The sequence below is a fragment of the Akebia trifoliata genome, chromosome 2 (assembly GCF_017979445.1).
Source record: "Akebia trifoliata isolate Shusen 1 chromosome 2, ASM1797944v1, whole genome shotgun sequence".
NCBI lineage: Eukaryota > Viridiplantae > Streptophyta > Magnoliopsida > Ranunculales > Lardizabalaceae > Akebia > Akebia trifoliata.
The window spans coordinates 4,993,779-5,012,674 of record NC_141376.1 but is presented as its reverse complement, the minus strand read 5'-3'; the positions used below and the strand labels follow the sequence as shown (position 1 = coordinate 5,012,674).

The following is an 18,896-nucleotide window of genomic DNA, read 5'->3' as shown; positions in this document are numbered from 1 at the left end:
GTGGGCTTATTTGCAGGTCCAGCCGAACTTCGAAAGGAAGGAAGAACATCTTGAGGTAGAGCGAAAATCAGCATCTACAGAAGGCGTGCTGCTATCGAGTCCTACCCGAGCTCACCATAAGAGGGACTTAAATGATACGATCCTGAGCCATCCTTGCTTCGCCACAAGGCTCGTGTAAAAGGTCACAGTCAAGGGGCATGTCATCGTCTTGAAACCTAGAGGGTATTTCAAATATTCATCAAAATGCAGGGGGGATAATGTAATTTGTATGTTATTTGAATAGGTCGTTGCGTTCATTAAGTAGTGGATTTCTTTGTGGAAAGTGAGAAAGTAGAAAAGAAGATATGACTGACGAGCTTGTGGCATTCGTTAATTGTTTGACGAGCACTGTTTCCAAACATGATTTCTCTACAATGAGAAAGTTGAAAAGTGGAGGAACCCTTAAAAAGAAAAAGTTAAAAAGCGATTTTGAAAAATCTGAACTTACTGTAGAATACAATTATTGATCATTTTTAGGTTATGGAAAATATCTTTTTTTTCTTTCGTGTTCACATTTCAAACTTTAGTGAATCATCAATTTTTTTTATTTTAATTTTAACATTTACTTATAATTTCATGGATGTGAACTTTGAAACGTATTTTTACGACAAATAATTATAAATTTATATTTTTTTACATACCACTTATCTTTATACAAGTCATTATTATTATTAAATTATCAAATATTAATTAAGAATGAGCCAATCCGATCAACCCGACTTGGGTTGAGCATTTCATGCTAAGATCAGGTTGGGCAAAGGCACAACTTAGTGGTTGTCTAGTGTGGGTTGGGTGGGTTGATCTTCAACCCGGCCCAGCCACCCGAGTTGCAGTCCTATTGGTGCCGTCACGTTCAAGAAGCAAAAGCTTATTAAATAGGAAATTGCCTCCCTAAAGAAGCCTGTCCGGGAGGAAAAAAGGAAAAAACTTCGAAGTGTATCTCACGCTTCAAAATTTTTAAGAATCCCTCCACTCCTCACATTCCAATGAACATTTGAGATACTCTTTATGTTTTCAAATTTATAGCATGTCCCTTCGGCTCAGTATTCTCTTGACCAATAAAAAATCATTGAAATTTTTTTCAAAACTAATCATGATGATGATGGTGATGATGATGGTGATAATAATGGTGATGACGATGGAGATGGAGATAATGAAGGTGATGATCATAGTGATGATGATCATGAGGGTATTTAGATAAATTTTTTTATTAGTCTATAAGAGAAGACCGAGGTCAAGGGTGGTATGCATATCATTAGTTTGATGGTGATACTGATAATGATGATGACGATGGAGATGGAGATAATGAAGGTGATGATAATAGTGATGATGATCATGAGGGTATTTAGATAAATTTTTTCCTTAGTCTATAAGAGAAGACCGAGGTCAAGGGTGGTATGCATATCATTTGTTTGAGAACACGAGGTATCTCAAATATTTTTTTAAATGTAGAGGGGCATGTTATAAATTCAAGAATATAACTGGCAACATGTCAAATAAGGAAGTGATCCTCTAGACAGTTGAGAGAGCGCCACTTAGCAAATACATCAAAATCCTTTCGTTGAAACTTTGGAAGTTTGATGATCGTTCATTTTCAAAGTCTTAGATCACACACACTTACAAGAACTTTTTTTTTTTTAAATTCTAGTCCAAATAATGATCATTAACATGGATGATGTGTTAATTTTTATTTTTCTACATGATTTCTCCACTGTTGGAAATATTACGGGAACAGAGTATTACATAGGATCCACTCCCATCAAATAAATAGGAGGTTTACTTCAAAATCTTCACGGTCGAGACTGCAGAATTACACAATGACATACGATCTGTTGCAAAACATACATTCCCTCGCTGAAATAAACCAGATACACAGCTAAAGCCTCGAGTTCCAATTTTATGTTTTTATAATTCAAGTACACTAAAACAGAATTTCGTGACAGACAGTTGCATAATTTGTGGATAAACAAATATTGTGAAGCTTAAATTTTACAATTTGGTGTTTGTCGACAATGATTCCTGGCTGCATTGTTTTTTCTTATTTTGTCAAAAACTGACCATCTTGACAGTTTTTTTCTTTTAAACTGTCCGATGCGAAAGTGGTTTTATGGTGGAGAGACAGCTGAAAAACTTCAGCGAATTCCTTAAGCAAGGAGTTGTGTGTAATATCCATTAGTTGATGAGCATCCATATCAAGTGTATCCAATAATATGGATTCTTCTAAAAGCCCCTTGATGCTTCCAACCCTACGATTCAGAATGCCACATGGGACAATGTGTTGAAAGGGAGTTAAATCTGTGGTGACATTCAGGGCCAGCCCATGATAAGTAATCCACCGAGAGACACGAATCCCAATGGCAGCTAGCTTCTCATCACCTATAAGAGAAAACCCATATCAGAAATAGCAACCACAATAGCAATGATCATAATATATATAAGTAATTACCATTTTTGTAGCAAAATAAAAAATAAAAATACATCTTAAGTGCATTTTTTTTCCAATAGATAATAAAGTTGGAAGGAAGGAAGACTGATAGCAAAATATATATTTTTGTTTTCTTTTTCGCCATAAAATTAGTGATCCAAAGAGGCACCTAGGGTTACCATGCGAAGCTGGTGGAGGTAAATGAATGGTCCAGGCTGATAAACAGGTCATAAAAGAAAATAGGGAAAGTCTTTTTTTTGATAAGTAAATCAGAGGTTCCTTTCCTTCATAGTTTATGTGAGAATATAAGGTATCTAAAGGTCCACTTTTAAGGAAATTTAGAGCACATTAGAGACCTAGGACAAAGAGTAAACATAAATTGCGAAGGCTAAAAGTCCACCATGAAGGAAGGAGAAAACGTACCAACCCAGACACCAGTAAGACCCTCGAGCCGAGAAGCCTTGATAGAGAATGTTGAGGAAAGAACCCGAATGACAACCTCTTCAAGTGCTCTGAGATACCAATGAAGATCCATCTTGTGATACCGCAGATTGATAATAGGGTACATCACTAGCTATAGAGCAAACACACAAGTAAACAGTTAAAGATAAAAAAGGATGGTAAACAGGGCTCAAGCCCATTGTTTAATTGCTTGACATTCTAACCCACAACCCCAGAATGAACAATAGGAAACAGATGGTAACGCATTGGAGACAACAAAAAAAATCAAATAGAACTCATATGAAACGATATTTTAATACCGAGTCAAAAGATAAGACTAAACCAACTTAAAGAATTATATGCTTCTTATATTTTCTGATTTTTTTCTTCTTCATACATATTATTTTAATATTTTGACAAGCAAATATTTCTCACTAGTGATAAAATCTAGGGATTCTCCATTTCAACAACAAAATGGAAAGGTAATTTCACATTTTGAAAACATACAGCCTTATTGTTCCTTTTTCTTTGATAATTTATTTATTTTCTTGATAAAAAGAAAGAGAGCATACAAAAGAAAGAAATAAAACAAAACAATTCTCTCCATGCATTTCAGGGAGAGGTGCTTTCACCACCAATATGGAATAGATATTCACTATTTCTTGAACCAATGAATTGGAAATGTTGTTGGCCTTCGCCTCCCGATGACCAGGCCGAGTCCCCAAACTATTGTTAAATTTGCATAGGAGTCAACTGTTTTCATGTGGACTTAATTTATTCCGTTCATTCCCTTCTTCCAGGTGTTATAAAACCAGCATATCTTTCAACTAATCAAACTGCCATGGAGTTCAAATGGGATTATGGGAACGCTTTCTTTCTTAGACTTCTCCCCTTTTCATTGACAATGTTAGTAGAAACAAAGTCACTAAAATATTTAACAGGGTATAAAGGATTGCAAGAGTTTGTGTTGAACCAACACCAATATGTGCGATCCTTGTGAGATTAGGTGCCCATGTTTCTAACAGTTAGTGTGAGCTGATGTTTGAATATTGGCTTGTGTACCTCCATGTCTCCGTGATGAGAATTGAGTGTGGGATTATTTCAACATATAGAGGAGAAGACCCACTCCTCACCACATGCTTATCTGCCCATCAATTGCTAATGGTTGGAGAGAATGAAGACTCCATTGCTTCACACGGTTCTAACAACTGGAACTTGCTTAGTTTTGTCTGCTGGTTCGTAGCCCTTTTGGAAAGTGAATTCAGGTATGTTGATATAGATTGTTTTATGTTTCATGTGCAATTGCTTCGATGTACATCTGATTTGGTCTTGAAGGCTCTATATCCATGTTCAAATGTTTATCTTAATGATAAAGTTTTGTTTTAAAAAACTTATAAATGGCAATTTCTTGCTCACTAAACTTCTTGGGAGGGACAGTTACTGCATGCATTCGTGTGCACGGAGAAATGGTTAAACTATCATACATTGTTCAATTCTTGTGAAGATTTGCTCAATAGACCCCACATTTTTGGGCTAAGGCTTTGATAATGAGTATATAGCAGAGATGAAATCTAGAATTATACTAAAAAGAGAACATCAATTCCAATTATGCGCATATTGAAGCAAAATGATGAGTACCTGGCCTGGCCCGTGATATGTAACCTCCCCTCCGCGTTCGGTCTGATAAATATCATAAGGAGCATTGTTTCTATCAAAATTTAAGAATTCCTCCGAACTGGCGCTACCCAATGTATAAACGGGATTGTGTTGAAGAATAATCAGTGTGTCTGAGAAATCTTCGTCTCGCTCCAACAATGTGTGTCGTTCCTTTAACGTCGACTTTTGCCAGGACCATGCCTTGTTATATGGAACGAGTTCTTTGTGCAGATCAAAGCATTCACACCTAATACAGTTAAAAACAGTTAAGTCGTCAAGGTTCGTTCCTGTGAGGGAGAAGGATGAGATGTAATCATGTAGTAGGATCAAACAGCGAATAAAACGAGTTAAATCGTCTAATTTCCGATTCGACCCATAGAACAGAGCTTCAGTATCATTGTGGAAAATTAACATTTATTGCAACAATAAATAGAATAGACATCAAATGTTTGTTAAAATGCCAAAAAAAAAAAAAACTGACCTTCTCGGCTCCGCATGAGTTCTCAAGGTAGCAACCGTGCCCTTGAAATCTGAGACTGGGTCCAACTTCGACACGGCCACTCTATGTGAAGGAGTACGTGTCGGACACGGAAAAGTAAAACCAAAACTGGGATTTGGCGAGAGGGTCATCTTAGCTCATCGCGTTGGGACCAAGGATCAGAACTACAGATAACCAAATAAGACAAACGAAGTATGGGGTTTGCATCATCGCTGCCTCTGTGTCAATAGTCAAACTTTAGGGGCATTTTTGTAATTAAGCAAGAAAAGCTTTGAAGATATCGACATCCACGTCTCCACGTGTACAATTCATACTTGATAAGGATAATTGAAGATATTTTAGTGAAAGCTCGGCAAGCAACAGCGACGTAGTTTGCCACCACCGCGTGCACGTGGCACAATCTCCCCCAAGTAACAAGAAAAATAATTATAATTAAATAAATAAAACTAATTGAGCTCCATATATGAACTGTCAGTTATCTTTCTGTTTCTCCACATCTCTTCTTCCTGTCTGAATCTGCAAGTTTTTCAAGATCTGAAAGAAGAAGAAAAAATGGGGAAGATTGAGTATCTGGCCATGAAAACCGATCCAACATTCAACGAAGTGCTCAGTTCAGACATGAAAGAGCTTAAGATCGCAGTGAAGAAATTCGCTAATGATGCTGTCAAGCTCGGAGGTCTAGGATTTGGAACTACGTTCCTGCAATGGATTGCTTCTTTTGCAGCAATGTGAGTTCTCCCCGCATTCATATTTGGTTGATCGAAGACTTTTTTAGGGCGTTTTGAGTTTCTGTTAGTGGTTCACGGGATCATAAACTGCTTTAACGTGCTATTCTATTAGAAAATTTAATGGATTTTTTTTATTTAATTATAATTTAGCTCATTTTCAAGTCAGTGCTTTTGATGTGTAGATCTTCGGTCTCTAAAGTCTAAACATGTAATCAGAGTAAATATATGTTAGTTTAAAACGGAATCTAAACTACTTGGATAATTATGTTCACAAATTTACCTAACAGAGTGTTTTTGGAATAATTCTATGAAACAGATTCCAAAATCATGTGTAAAATTCCTCAATTTCTCAGTTATTAATGGAACATAATATAATCATCTGTTTCTGGAAGAAATTGAAGATTTTTTTAATTGATATAATATTTAGTAATTAGCTTCTTCTATCATCTTGAATTATAATTATGTGCACAATTGGGAAAGATCTTCCAACTGCGTGTGTGTGTGTGTGTGTGACTATTGAAATAGTTGCGACTAAATCGTGATATTTTTCCTTCACCAATTAGATCATGATTTAATCACTTTTTCATTAAGTCATGACTTCTACAAGCGTTGCAATTAAATTACAAAGCTCATGATTAAATCACAAACTTTGTGATTAAATCAAATTAATTAAAAGGGGCATTTCGATATTGTTTTAGTAATTTGGGATATGTGGCACATGTCAACCTAGATAAAATTTTAGCCTTCTCATACCCAATCCCACATGATGCACTAGTAAGAGCATATACGACTTTGATGAAATAATGGCTACTATTTTACCAATGAAGTGTCAAGAAGATTAAAATGAGGATGACATTGGATGTTTTTTTTTATCAGTTGGTGAATCCCAAGTTGGATTCATGATTGTAATGTTTTTATATATTGAACAAATAAATATTGAATGTGTTGTAGACATATGGTTATTTTGTGGGTGTGCTGATGAATTTAATTTGGGATTTGGTGATTTATTATTGGTTATTGAAAAAATGATAACATGAGTTTTGATGTTGTAACATGAGAACACAACTTAATAAGAAGAATTATATAATCCTAACTGTAACCCTCTTTTTCCCCATATTTTCCCTTGCTGGTTATTCACAAACCCGAACTGGGTGACTATGCTTACACCAAAGTTTATCCCCACTATTCTTTTCCTGGTAGTCTTTGAAGATTTTTGCTTCATTTCATGATTATTTTATGATATTTTGTATTTATTTTATTCAGTAATTTTTTGCGGCTTCATTTAATTCTGAATTGCATGCTCAAATTGGATAATCTGGCTGCATGGCATCATACTCTGCCATGTCATACTTAGTTTTAGATACTAGTGTGGAACATTAATATATGACCTACGTATTAATGGAGCTAAAACACTGCACATTCCATGGCTAAAGCTCATATGACACTTCATACTAGACCTTTTAATCATGGATGGACATTTTTATATCCACTGAAGTCTGTGCTTGATACCAGCTTTTATCTGAAATGCCATTCTGTTCTAGCAACAACTAATAATTTTTTTCTTGTATTGTGTACATAACATTCACATAAAAAGCTGTGCACCTTCATATCCAGTGCTCACACGTTAACTTTATAGTTAAATCATGGATTCTAATGTTTTTCTCTTCACCTGTACTTTATTTGTTGCATTAATTTCCCAGCCCTTTGCTGCATTATTTTTCATCATTGATTTGTTTATATTATTATGCTCAGTGGTATGTAAGTTCAGTATCGTACGAATACGAAAATTATTATGCATATTCTACTCTGTATATTCTTCTGCTGCTACATTCAATTATCCAAGGTGTTTTATATAGACTTTGAATGGAAATTGTTTTTTATAATTGTATTAAATCAAAGTATGCTTGTTACTAAAGCATTACACTCACTCTATGAGAAAATGCTTGCTTGAAGTTAAAGACCAATTTTATTTTCTCAGTTATGAGTGAGACCTAGGAATAACAGTGATGACTTAAGTAGCACATCAAATATTTGAGGGTTTGTAATTGCTGATGGTGAATTAAAAAGAAGAAAGATAGGTGTTCTTGCTTTAATATTTTTAGGTAGAAAAGGCTTTACTTTCCATGCTGTGTATAATCTCTTTTACGAAATGGCTCTTTCTCTACCTCAAACTTTTTGTGGCTAGGATGTGTTAGGTCCATATATTCTAGAACATTTTTATATATTTCTGTACGTTGTATACAAATTTCAGAACATTACAACGTTCTTTCATTTGCATGTTGCAGCTATTTGTTGATCTTGGATCGAACGAACTGGAAGACGAACATTCTAACATCACTTTTGGTACCTTATATTTTCTTCAGTCTTCCTTCGCTATTGTTCAACATTCTAAGGTGATAGATTCTTATCCTGTTAATGCACTTTTCTTTATTTGTGCTGATTTATATTTTCATACCAGCTACTAAACTATTTTGATTTTGGTGCAGAGGAGAGATTGGAAAATGGATTGCTTTCATTGCAGTTGTTTTACGGCTCTTTTTTCCACGGCATTTTCCACGTATGTTCTCTAGGCTTTCTATGACTGGTAGATGCATGCACTTGTATGCATTGTAGGCTTGTATTTATCTATAAATGTTATATCTTGATCTCCAAACTCAATTGGGATGGTTTAGTCACTAATTCTGATTTGTGGTTTTTGGTGATAACTATGGGTGCAGATTGGTTGGACATGCCTGGATCTTTGATTCTTCTTCTGGTGGTGGCTCCTAGTTTATTCGCTCACACTCTGAGGGGCGGCTTGGTTGGTGTCGCAGTATGTCTTGTTATTGGGTGTTACCTGTTGCAAGAGCACATCCGTGCATCTGGCGGGTTCAGAAACGCCTTCACAAAGAGTAATGGTATATCAAACACGGTTGGTATTGTTCTTTTGTTGGTCTATCCCGTCTGGGCTTTTGTACTCTATTTCATCTAAGCCCTCTTTATTTCTAGTAGCTATGCATTAATGTTACCTGGTTTGCAGTTTGAAGGACGCTAAATTTGTATAATTTCTTTGTTGGACCTGAATATTTGTTGTCAATGATGGGTTTGGTTCTCACAAATAACTACCTCTCGCCTTCTGCCTAATCAAATGTGTTAGAAGACCTGATTGTATGATGCCTTTTGAGCTAAACACAAGTATTATACAATTTGTTTTTGTAATAATAATTGAGCAGTCTTGAAACAGGGAAATTTTCTTACATCTGTGATCATCCAAACCTATTTGCCCTCTAAGCTTAGAGATATTCATTGGGCCCATTAAATGGTGTCCTAATTCCCCGCATATGTTCAACTCCCTCCCGATCCAGGTATTTGTCTTTTGGTTATTTACTATCAATGGGGGGCAAAATTAGAACTGGAGTGAGATAATTTATGGTCGTTTTCTTTCTGACAGGAGTCTTGCACTAGTGCCTTACTGCTCTCCCAGTCGTATAGACAATCTTCTCTTCAAACCAAAACTCAACATTTGACATTGATTTCCTCTTAATACTTATAAAATCTATACCAGCCATTTTGATGAGGGGTGTCTTGAATTGAGCTGGTTATGTTATAGGTCTCTTGTTTAAAAACGTTGCTAGGAGAGCTGTTTTTGAGTCTCCATCTGACTTTCCGTTTGCCAAGGTAACAAGTGTAGCAAAAGTTAAAGGTGTTACTATCATTGGCTTCTTTCAATATCTCTCTTTCTTGGCCTGGGAACTAGGGTTTTAGATGGTTGATTTAAATACATGATCTATTAAACAGAGGTTATAATCAATAAGAGTGGATGCAAAATCCGCCATGTTCTTCAAGATTCGTGATGAAGCATGTTTCAGTTTGTATTTATTTTCTTTGACTAAAATTGACTTCTACATCTTTTATGGGATTGGACCATGCATGCATGGCTATGTTGAGCAATCTACATGATTGGCTTGCCGTGTAGTATGCACAGCACATGGACATGACTTCAGCCCATTATGCAAGACCAAAACATTCATATCGACCTATTTTAGCTATAGCCAGTGGAGTTCAGTCCACCTGCGGCCCATATGAAGCAACACAATTCCTGATCCTGCATTTTCCTTCTTTCGAGACTCTCTGGAGGTAGAAGCAAAGGTGAATGTGTTTCATATGGATTTCATGCCCAAAAGAATGCAGTCCTCATAAAAGCACATGGATTGTTTTTTTCTTTTTTTTTTTAATACTTTTGTAGTAGATATATCTTCCAGAAAAGAAAAGGTATTCTCATGGTGAAGTAAGAAAATTCCGCTGAAGAACCCTACTATGAAGAAGGAAAGAATATGTAGTTATCAACCATAGCTCAAAAAACTTCCAACAGAGAAACCAAAGGTAAAAGAATATCAGTTTAGTCAATCTCATATTCTTGTCTCGGGAAACCATCGAAAAACAGATTCCAAATCCTACTAATAACGTTTTCTTTATTTATCTAAAGTAAATATCATCTTCTTGCATTTTTCTTTCTTTCTTTCAAGTTTCAACAACTAAATACTTATTTCTCACAATTAATTCATTGAAAACATGGAGGACCAGCATTCTGATATTCTTCATCAAAAGTCATGCCTTTGTTTATATTTGATCAAACAAAATAACATTGGTTTTATAGAAGATTTCATGAATGATTTCTTCAAAAGCACGCAGAATCCACATATACATACCAAGTGTTAATAACATTATTTTTTTTATCGGTTACCAAGTGCTAATATTGCTCTCATACTTTTGTTTCCTTTGCCTCAATGTAGAGTTGATCGATGTGATCCTGTAAAAACATCAGGAAAGCATCGTAAACAATGTATAACAGTGAAGATTTTCGTAAAGAAATTAAACCAGAATTTAAGTTTTACTAAGATAAATCAATGCACCTTGTGAATGATTTATATAAATATCCTTAACAACTATGCCAGAAGCCAAAAAAAACTCTTTTAGTACCTTTGTGGAATGGAAAAGATGGGTTAAGACATACCTTATAATACTTGAGTAACTGTGGCCTCTTCAGTTTAAACGTTGGAGTTATCAAATCCCTATCGATGTCGAAAGGATTTGGCTCTAAATGAATTGCTCTTAACATTTCAAAACCTTTAAGCTGTGGCAACAACTTTGAATTTAGTAGAAAAACATATCTAAACTTTTACATGTTTTGAAACTTGAAAACAAAGAAACTTATGGGCATACCTTGTGTTTCAGAGCAGTACTGTTGAGCTCATCTAGAATGTACTTTCTTGCCCTTGGATTATTACATAGAGATTGGAAATCTCCAATCTCATGGTGAATTGCTGCCCAATCCTCGAGTGTCTTTCTGTCCGGGACCACCACAGCCACAAGAAAGGACTCAAAACTGTTGCCGTAAACCCAAATCTGTGTCCCAGGATGAAATTAATAAGAGGAATAGTTAAAATGGTAAAGAATGCACAAATTCGCTTGAGAAATGATACATATATGTACATTTACGAATGCATACACATTCCCATATTTAGTAACAATTTACTTTGTAGTATATACTATTATTAGGCTGGTTTCATACCGACGTTATAAGAGGGCATTGTCCAAATGTGCCTTCAATGTTCTCCACTGCGACATATTCCCCTTGGGATAACTTAAAAATATTCTTTTTCCTGTCAATGATTTTCATTGCCCCATTGGGCTGCAATTCCCCGACGTCACCTGCGACATTCTATATAAGTGATTCCCAGGGAAACAAGCAACTTACGTTCTACATAAATCTTACCAAATTATTTTAAAAAGTTTAAGAATATTAACTCAAAAAGTATAAAAGTATAAAATTTAAAAAAAAACAAAAACAAAAACAAAAAAATCTCTAGCTGCTAACTTGATTGCCTCCTTAGAAATAAGTTGTTCCGAAAACTATTTTACCTGTATGGAACCACCCGTCAATGAGGACTTCTTCTGTAAGATCCTGTTGCTTGTAGTAACCAGAAAACAACGAATTTCCTCTCAAGCAAATCTCTCCACAGGGCACATCGGAAAGTGCATCATACCCCATCTCAGGCACTGACTCTAGTCTTGCTTCTATGGTCAAGATAGGAACCCCAACAGTTCCCATCATAGAAAACTCATTGGCTATGGCAGTAAAAGATCCCGAACAAGTTTCAGTAAGACCTGAAAAAATCGAGCAAGAGTCCGAGGAAGGGAAATTAGTTGATTGAGTAGCACCCACAATGCACAAGTGTTTGAAAACAAAAATGATTTAACTACTAAATTGTTTGAAGCAGAGCTGTTCCTATTTTATCATACCGTATCCTTGCAGCAAGACACTGCAGCTCGTGACTCTCAAAAACTCCTCCACATGTCTAGGCAATGGTGCAGCTCCAGATACCATGAGACGAACCCGTCCCCCTAGCCCTTGTTTGATCTATATACAGTTAATTCACACAAAGGACATTATGAATATGTTTTAACACATTTTTGCGAAAACAACAATGAAAGAAAAGAGAGGCTGACTTTGCTAAAGACAAGACTGTCAAAGAGAGGTGCCGCTTCATCTTGTTTCAGTCCCTTCATCAAATTCTTCAACTTGCTGTTGTCAGTATGTGAGAAAATTACATAGAAGAAAAGAAAAATTAAAATAAAATATGAGCAAGCTTTCAATAACATAAGACATGGCTTTATACAGAATTGAAATTGTGATAATGCTGGTGAAGCGGATTATGGAATTTAGTATAACTTACTAGTTATAGGCATATTGGAAAAAAATCTTCTGCAATGCTCCTCCCGATGAAATTTTATTTTGTATACCTTCATACATTAATTGTAGGACGAACAGTTAGAACCAAATAAAGCAACCAAAGTGACAAACCCATAAGTCTGTTTCAAAACCTGCATATAAACGGTCAAAAACTCGAGGAACCCCACAGATTATCGTTGGCTTTAATTCCTGAATGTCTTCAACCAAATACCTGGCATCCTAAGAAATAAAGAACAGAACCACCAAAATGAAGATTAATTACGTGTGGCAAAAATAGATGGAAACAAAGGAATAGAGTGATGGGAAGACATTGTACCCCTCGCCAGTATCCTATGGATGAACCACTGTACATGCAATACATCTCAACTGTCTGGTCAAACACATGGGCTAGTGGAAGGAAAGAGAAGTAAGTGTCTTCTTCTGTAAACTGCAAATGGAGAAAACTCTGGCTTCAATTCTTTACTGTTGTTTATAGTTACAAGAACAACAACACAGAGGCATGGTTGAAAGATTAGATCCATAAGCGATGACACATACAAGAGTGGATCATGTGCTTCACTACAAAGGACTAGATCCATAGTTGACAGTGACCACTAGCTTCCACCATGAGAATGTCACCTTCACTTCTCTCCCTAGTCCCTACCCCTCACTAGACCCTATATTGCTACTACTTTCAGATAAGTTTCTCCAAAACCCAACTGAAAACTCATTCCAAACTTAATCACAACATGTGGACAACAAATCAAACATATCGGAACATGCTTGTTTAGACACTAATAGAAAATGAAGATAGAATCAACACACACACACACATCATGGTACTCAACTATATAAGAAAAATAAAACTTGTAACTTTGTAAGCAATTAGTTCTATTTACCAAGACACTATTGAGCTTGAGAAAGAAGGAAAATAAGCTTCCACAAAGGGCTCTAGAATTGGATATTTTACCACTTTATCTGTTTCCCGAAGAAGTTGTTCTGTGGACAAAATTTGTGCCATTATAGCCCCATTAGTCAATAGAACACCTTTTGGGTCTCCAGTTGTTCCACTTGTATACATTATTATGCAGATATCACTCTTGCTTTTTGGAGGTAGTTTACAATCAGAACTTCCCTAAAACAAATGGAAAATGCAGTCAGATGTGGCCTGTATGAGATATGGCATCTGAGCTTTAAAGGTCTCATTAATCCATAAAAACATTACTGAAATATCAAAACAATGTGTATTAAAGTTTGAAAATAAAAGGACTTCAGGTTATTACCGATGAAGCAAATTCTTTCCAAGTGAAGCAAGAAACCCCAACTTGTTCAGCTTCTTTCTTTTGTGCATCTGTAATCTCCCCAAAGCTGACAATTGCTGAATAAAGGAGATTAAAACGTCAGTTACTACCATCAAGAATAACCTTAACTCATGTATAATGCATACTTGAGGTTGCATTTCAACGTACTTTTGAGGTATGAAGTACAACTTGGAAGGCATGCTAGCATCTGCATATATATTTATGCACCATTTAAGTATCAGATGTATGACAGATGAAATTCAAACCAAAGAAAATATGGATTATACAACCACAAATGTCTAAACAGTGGACATTGTGTGTGATATTGCTTCATATAGTACCATGTCTCTCCACGTCAAATGTTTCCACTTAGATTAGAGAACTATCTCTTCACAGTGTATTTATGCATTTTCAAAAGGTTTTACATATATTGACAATAGACTGGGAGTTCACAGTATTTACTTGATGCGTCAGACAAAATCACATATGCATGCAATTTGAAATATATAGAGGAATCTAAATGTCGTGAAATTTAGCAAACCATGTGCAATAAATACAATTTTCACTGAGAATTATTTATCAAGCTAATATATTGATAAAGTTGTGGGTTACAATCAAAGTGACCAAAATAACTTAGGTTTAATAACAAGGAAAAGCGTAGATTTTTTTGAAGTTTGGAAGGGTAAATCTAGGAAGAAATTTGAAAATAAGAAAAAAAAATTAAAATTTGTTTGTAATTCAATTTAGCTCACCTCCTTGAACAGGAAGAAAGAACCATTTGGACTTCTTTGCCAAGATAGAGATATCCAACTTTAAGTGCAGATAATTAAACTTAGCACAAACATAGAGCAAAATCATTTTAACACAAAGTAACTTGTTTGAGTCCAAGAAAGATAATTCCTAGTTTTGTTGAAGGTTGGGATAGAAAAGGATTGCCATACAGCTTGTATCTTGCTCTCTTGAACAAAGGCTACTGAGACTTCGGCATGGTTGATAATGAACTCCACTGCGTTAGCACCTGCAACATGAATAAAACTATAAAACAGCAACTCTAATGGCAGTTATAATCATTCCCCGTCAAACAGCCACTCAATTATTCCCACTTTATGGGAGATTCAACATGAGCACACCAGAATTTGTTAAAAAGAAAAGAAAGACTAATAATAAAGACTTACCGAGGGTGTCGTATAGAGGTACATAGTATATCCCATGGCTGTTACAAGCCTGTGAAAGAAACAAACTATGTGTTTACATAAAGAATTATACTAGCTAACTATCAGACAGTCTAATGAATTGGTGATAAGTAAGCATCTATGTTACCCACATATTTCAATGTGGGCGCATCATCATTAACCACATATGCCTCATCTACTTGCCTCGCACCATGTGAAAATGCGCCAAAGAACTAACAGCTTGGCCACATTAATAAGTATGTGGCGAAGTTGTTACTTCATAATTATTTTCTACATTAACAAAAGTGTAAGCTAAAAAATAAATATGCCACAGTTTGAGCATCAAACCAGGCATTTCAACCAATTATACACTAAATGAGCATTGATGTGGGATGGCATGTTCAAATATTACTTTCTGTTAAAGAAATTAAGCTTAATAAAAAGAAAGAATACCTGCATGGCTATCATCCATTCTGGGCAGTTGGTTCCATATATGCCACAGCGACCTCCCTGACAACAATTAAAGTACTCTTTAAAAGATGTATTATCCACACCAGACTAACTGAAACATATAAATAAAAAGAAGCAGAATTGCAATTGTAAAAAAACAGACTTACAGAATTAACGCCACTGTTCCTGATGGCAGACCCAATTCTGATGGTTTCATCGTATACCTCCTGATATGATTGCCATACATATGGACCCACCTGTGAATTTGAATTTCTATTTAATACTTGTTCTTTATTTTTCCAAATCGAACCCATGGCCTCAATTGAGACTGCAGTGATGTTGCATCCTGACCATTGCCAGGCCATTGATCTCAATCTATAAGTGATTGTGTTTATAGTAATATCACAGCACATGAGTAATTATGATTTTGGTATTTAGATTGCAAAAGAAAAGAACCCAATTGTACCTTTCCATCAACAATCTCACGGTGACCAAACATTCTGTTTTTTGGGTTCTTTTCTACAGAACGACTGCAAGGCAGGGAACAGAGTTGCAAATAAGAAACTGTAGAAAACATTTCTTTACTGATTTGCTAACAAGAAGTAAAATATAATAAAAGGATCCAACATTTGAGGTGTACCAATTGAAATGTTTTTGTTCACTTCGTTGTGGGAGTTGCAGAAACATTCTACCAATAGTGATTCTATAAGTTGGGAGTATATCTCTCCCCTCAGAGGGAAAACAGAATATGAACAAGCTTTTAACTGTCAAAAAATCAAATTGATTTCTGATTGTTTATTAGACCCACCAAGAGGTGTGACAAAGGTCCATTGGGTCAGTGGGTCCAAGCCTGAGCACAAACCCGATCCCAAGCCCAAATTAAATGGACTAAGTAATTTAACCCAATACAAATTAAATATTTGAGCATTTTATGTGAAGTTCTTCTCAATTCTCAAAATAAGTTTCCCTAGCATTCGTTGTTTTAGTGTAAAACATCATCATTCCTTATAAATTGAAGGTAGAAGGACAGTGCATTTAAAATTAATATATAATAGGGTGACTTAAGACTGTTTACATACACCTCCACGTTTGATGAATATTTGAGACACTCCTATGTCATCTCACATGGCTTATACTTATTCAATTTTGTTCTGTCTACTTATACCATAGGGATTATGTAAATTTTAGTAAATTATCGTGTACTCGTTATAAGTGCATTGGAATGTGCCATAGCATGGAATATCCTGATGTTGACAATGGTGATGAGCAATGGAGACCAATTTATCAGGAAGCAAGGTTGGTTGGATCCATATAACATGATCTTGTTTCCATCCAGCCTTTTGTTACAATATTGAGCATGGTTTTAAAACTCGTTCTGTCTACTTATACCATAGGGATTATGTAAATTTTAGTGTGCATTGGAATGTGCCATAGCATGGAATATCCTGATGTTGACAATGGTGATGAGCAATGGAGGCCAATTTATCAGGAAGCAAGGTTGGTGGGATCCATATAACATGATCTTGTTTCCATCCAGCCTTTTGTTACAATATTGAGCATGGTTTTAAAACTCGTCCGAGACCAAGACGTATCGCCCAAGTTAACTCAGTATCGAAGCTGAATGAGACCAACTCACAAAGTCACTTTTTTGACCGAGATTTAGGACTCGGGTTTAATTTTTTTGAACGAGACGTCTCAAACATATTGGAAAACTCGTCCGAGATGACTCTGTATCATACTTTGATGAGACAAGACGTGAAACTGAGTTTTAAAAACATGATATTGAGGGCCGGTTCTTCGAACCACTCAGATTGAATATTGCACGTTTCAACAAGGTCGCAAGTTATATTTCTATGGACAAAGTTATATTCAATCTAATTCGGACATGTGGCTTAAGTGTATTTTGCATGTCTCAAGGCCAATTTAGCTTGTATTCTGAAATCGAAAAATGTACATCTGCATGACGCAATGGCTGATAAGGGAAAATAATTTATTTTTTATCTTCTCCTTTGAGAGCAGGGAATGAAAAAAAAAAAAACAAAAAACACAAGGGTCATCACTATGTGAAAACTGGAAAATTCGACAGAAAAAATTGACAGGCCAAGGCCCACGAATTTTAGAAACTGAATTTTGACGATCTACAACCGTCGAACTTCTTGATGTTCCCAGATTTGACGGCTTAGAGATGTCGAATTACTCCCATCCTTCATTAATTTGACAATTTCGGCCTGTCAAAAAAACATTGACAATGAAAAATTCTATGCCAATTTGACCTCTTAGTCCGTCAAATTTTATGAAATTTGATGGCCCAAGGCCATCAAATTTGGGCTTTTTGACATTGTGCGTGGACCGGTTAGGCTTGTAATTTTGTGGAATATGGAAGAATAACTCTTTAGAAGTCAGGTGTGCAGTGGTTGGATTTGCAATGTCCTTGTCAACAAATCTGTTGTGTTCCTTTTAAGAAGCTTATTTCTTGGAAGAAAAATCTTGAGGAATCAAGAAAATCCCAAAAATTTCTCCCATACAATATTTATCTTTTTAATGATAATTGAAAAAAAATATATTTATATCTTAAGATTTAATAGGTGTTTTGGCAAGTCATTGGGTATTATTGTATTTTGTCTGCCAAGCTAGGAGTCACATTCCTACAAAATAGTTCTCACTGTGATCTTCTAAAGTTATTTAAGTGGGTTAAGTTATCCTACTTTTGCAGCTTTGAGGCGCACTATACTGATATATAAACAGGTTTGGCCACCTTTAAATATGAGTAAACATATATCCAGCATTTAGTTGAGTTATGATTAAGAAACCAATATTAGACATAATTCTTGAATAATATGAACCAAATGGTTGATGTATTACTAAGTCCTAAACAAGAAAATTTGATTTTGAAACAAAAAAGAGAGAGTAAAGTTTGATGACCTGAAGAAGTCCCATGGACACTCAAATCCTTTAGGCAATTCCATTAGACCATCTTTGGCGTAAATGCATCTATAGACAGGTCCAGCTGAAGGCTTTTCACCCATGGCTGGCCTTGATTCTTCAACCTTAACTGTATAGACCGACATTCTTTCTTTGGAGCTCTATCTGCTCGAGAGAGAGAGAGAGAGAGAGAGAGAGAGGTGATCTGATCTGAAGGAGTTAAAGAAGACAACTTGAAGCTGTTTTGGAGGTGGTGGAGTAAAGAGCAGCAAAGGTAGTTGATGAGTTTTTGTTGCTGAATTAATTAGGAGTAAAGGGGAACGTAGGGGTTGGGTCGTTGCATTAAATTCAAGCGGTGTTGACTGAGTATGTTTTTTTTTTTTTTTTCTCACAACCCAACAGTTGCTTGACATGTGGCACAAATACATCATCACTAAGAGAGAAAATTTCTCCTGCCCATAGGGAAAAAAAAAAAAAAATCTGATCATTGTTGAGGACAAAATTATATGAATTTACAAAAAAAATTAAAAAATTTATTTTCTATTTTTTGT

At 35.6% G+C, this 18,896-nt stretch overlaps 3 protein-coding genes across 4 annotated transcripts; 1 reads left to right on the top strand and 2 right to left on the bottom strand.

Annotated features, from left to right (window-relative positions):
• Positions 1–1,862: 1,862 nt before the first annotated feature.
• On the bottom strand, positions 1,863–5,264 carry LOC147409008 (octanoyltransferase LIP2p, chloroplastic-like). Of its 2 annotated transcripts, XM_086424584.1 has the most exons (4): positions 5,043–5,264; positions 4,544–4,808; positions 2,888–3,038; positions 1,863–2,415 (listed from the first exon to the last, which is right to left on the bottom strand). In XM_086424584.1, exons 1-4 carry the CDS (start codon positions 5,189–5,191, stop codon positions 2,078–2,080), a joined length of 903 nt encoding a protein of 300 aa, XP_086280710.1. In that variant the 5' UTR covers positions 5,192–5,264; the 3' UTR covers positions 1,863–2,077. The 2 variants fall into 2 exon arrangements, with proteins under 2 accessions (XP_086280710.1, XP_086280708.1); XM_086424582.1 differs by lacking the exon at positions 5,043–5,264 and having other exon boundaries at positions 4,544–5,019.
• A 269-nt stretch (positions 5,265–5,533) lies between these two features.
• On the top strand, positions 5,534–9,010 carry LOC147409007 (cold-regulated 413 plasma membrane protein 2-like). Its single transcript, XM_086424589.1, has 4 exons — positions 5,534–5,788; positions 8,074–8,181; positions 8,275–8,345; positions 8,506–9,010. The coding sequence occupies exons 1-4, from the start codon at positions 5,613–5,615 to the stop codon at positions 8,757–8,759; spliced, it is 609 nt and encodes a 202-aa protein (XP_086280715.1). The 5' UTR covers positions 5,534–5,612; the 3' UTR covers positions 8,760–9,010.
• A 1,351-nt stretch (positions 9,011–10,361) lies between these two features.
• Positions 10,362–18,573, bottom strand: LACS2 (long-chain acyl-CoA synthetase 2). The gene is made up of 19 exons (XM_086424578.1): positions 18,346–18,573; positions 15,890–15,953; positions 15,591–15,680; positions 15,427–15,483; positions 14,977–15,025; positions 14,743–14,819; positions 13,970–14,009; positions 13,784–13,878; positions 13,471–13,635; positions 12,838–12,948; positions 12,653–12,740; positions 12,505–12,571; positions 12,278–12,353; positions 12,071–12,188; positions 11,690–11,935; positions 11,340–11,479; positions 10,991–11,173; positions 10,782–10,901; positions 10,362–10,577 (listed from the first exon to the last, which is right to left on the bottom strand). The coding sequence occupies exons 1-19, from the start codon at positions 18,489–18,491 to the stop codon at positions 10,530–10,532; spliced, it is 1,980 nt and encodes a 659-aa protein (XP_086280704.1). The 5' UTR covers positions 18,492–18,573; the 3' UTR covers positions 10,362–10,529.
• Positions 18,574–18,896: the final 323 nt, after the last annotated feature.

Coding starts and splice junctions, on each gene's coding strand:
- LOC147409008 (XM_086424582.1), bottom strand. CDS start 4,975: ATGTTAATTTTCCACAATGATACTGAAGCTCTGTTCTATGGGTCGAAT. Junction 3,039..4,543: donor CATATCACGGGCCAGGCCAG/GTACTCATCATT, acceptor TTTGCTCTATAG/CTAGTGATGTACCCTATTAT. Junction 2,416..2,887: donor TCTTACTGGTGTCTGGGTTG/GTACGTTTTCTC, acceptor TTTCTCTTATAG/GTGATGAGAAGCTAGCTGCC.
- LOC147409007 (XM_086424589.1), top strand. CDS start 5,613: ATGGGGAAGATTGAGTATCTGGCCATGAAAACCGATCCAACATTCAAC. Junction 8,182..8,274: donor CTATTGTTCAACATTCTAAG/GTGATAGATTCT, acceptor ATTTTGGTGCAG/AGGAGAGATTGGAAAATGGA. Junction 8,346..8,505: donor TTTTCCACGGCATTTTCCAC/GTATGTTCTCTA, acceptor CTATGGGTGCAG/ATTGGTTGGACATGCCTGGA.
- LACS2 (XM_086424578.1), bottom strand. CDS start 18,491: ATGTCGGTCTATACAGTTAAGGTTGAAGAATCAAGGCCAGCCATGGGT. Junction 13,879..13,969: donor TTGTACTTCATACCTCAAAA/GTACGTTGAAAT, acceptor TCCTTTATTCAG/CAATTGTCAGCTTTGGGGAG. Junction 12,741..12,837: donor CCATAGGATACTGGCGAGGG/GTACAATGTCTT, acceptor TTTATTTCTTAG/GATGCCAGGTATTTGGTTGA.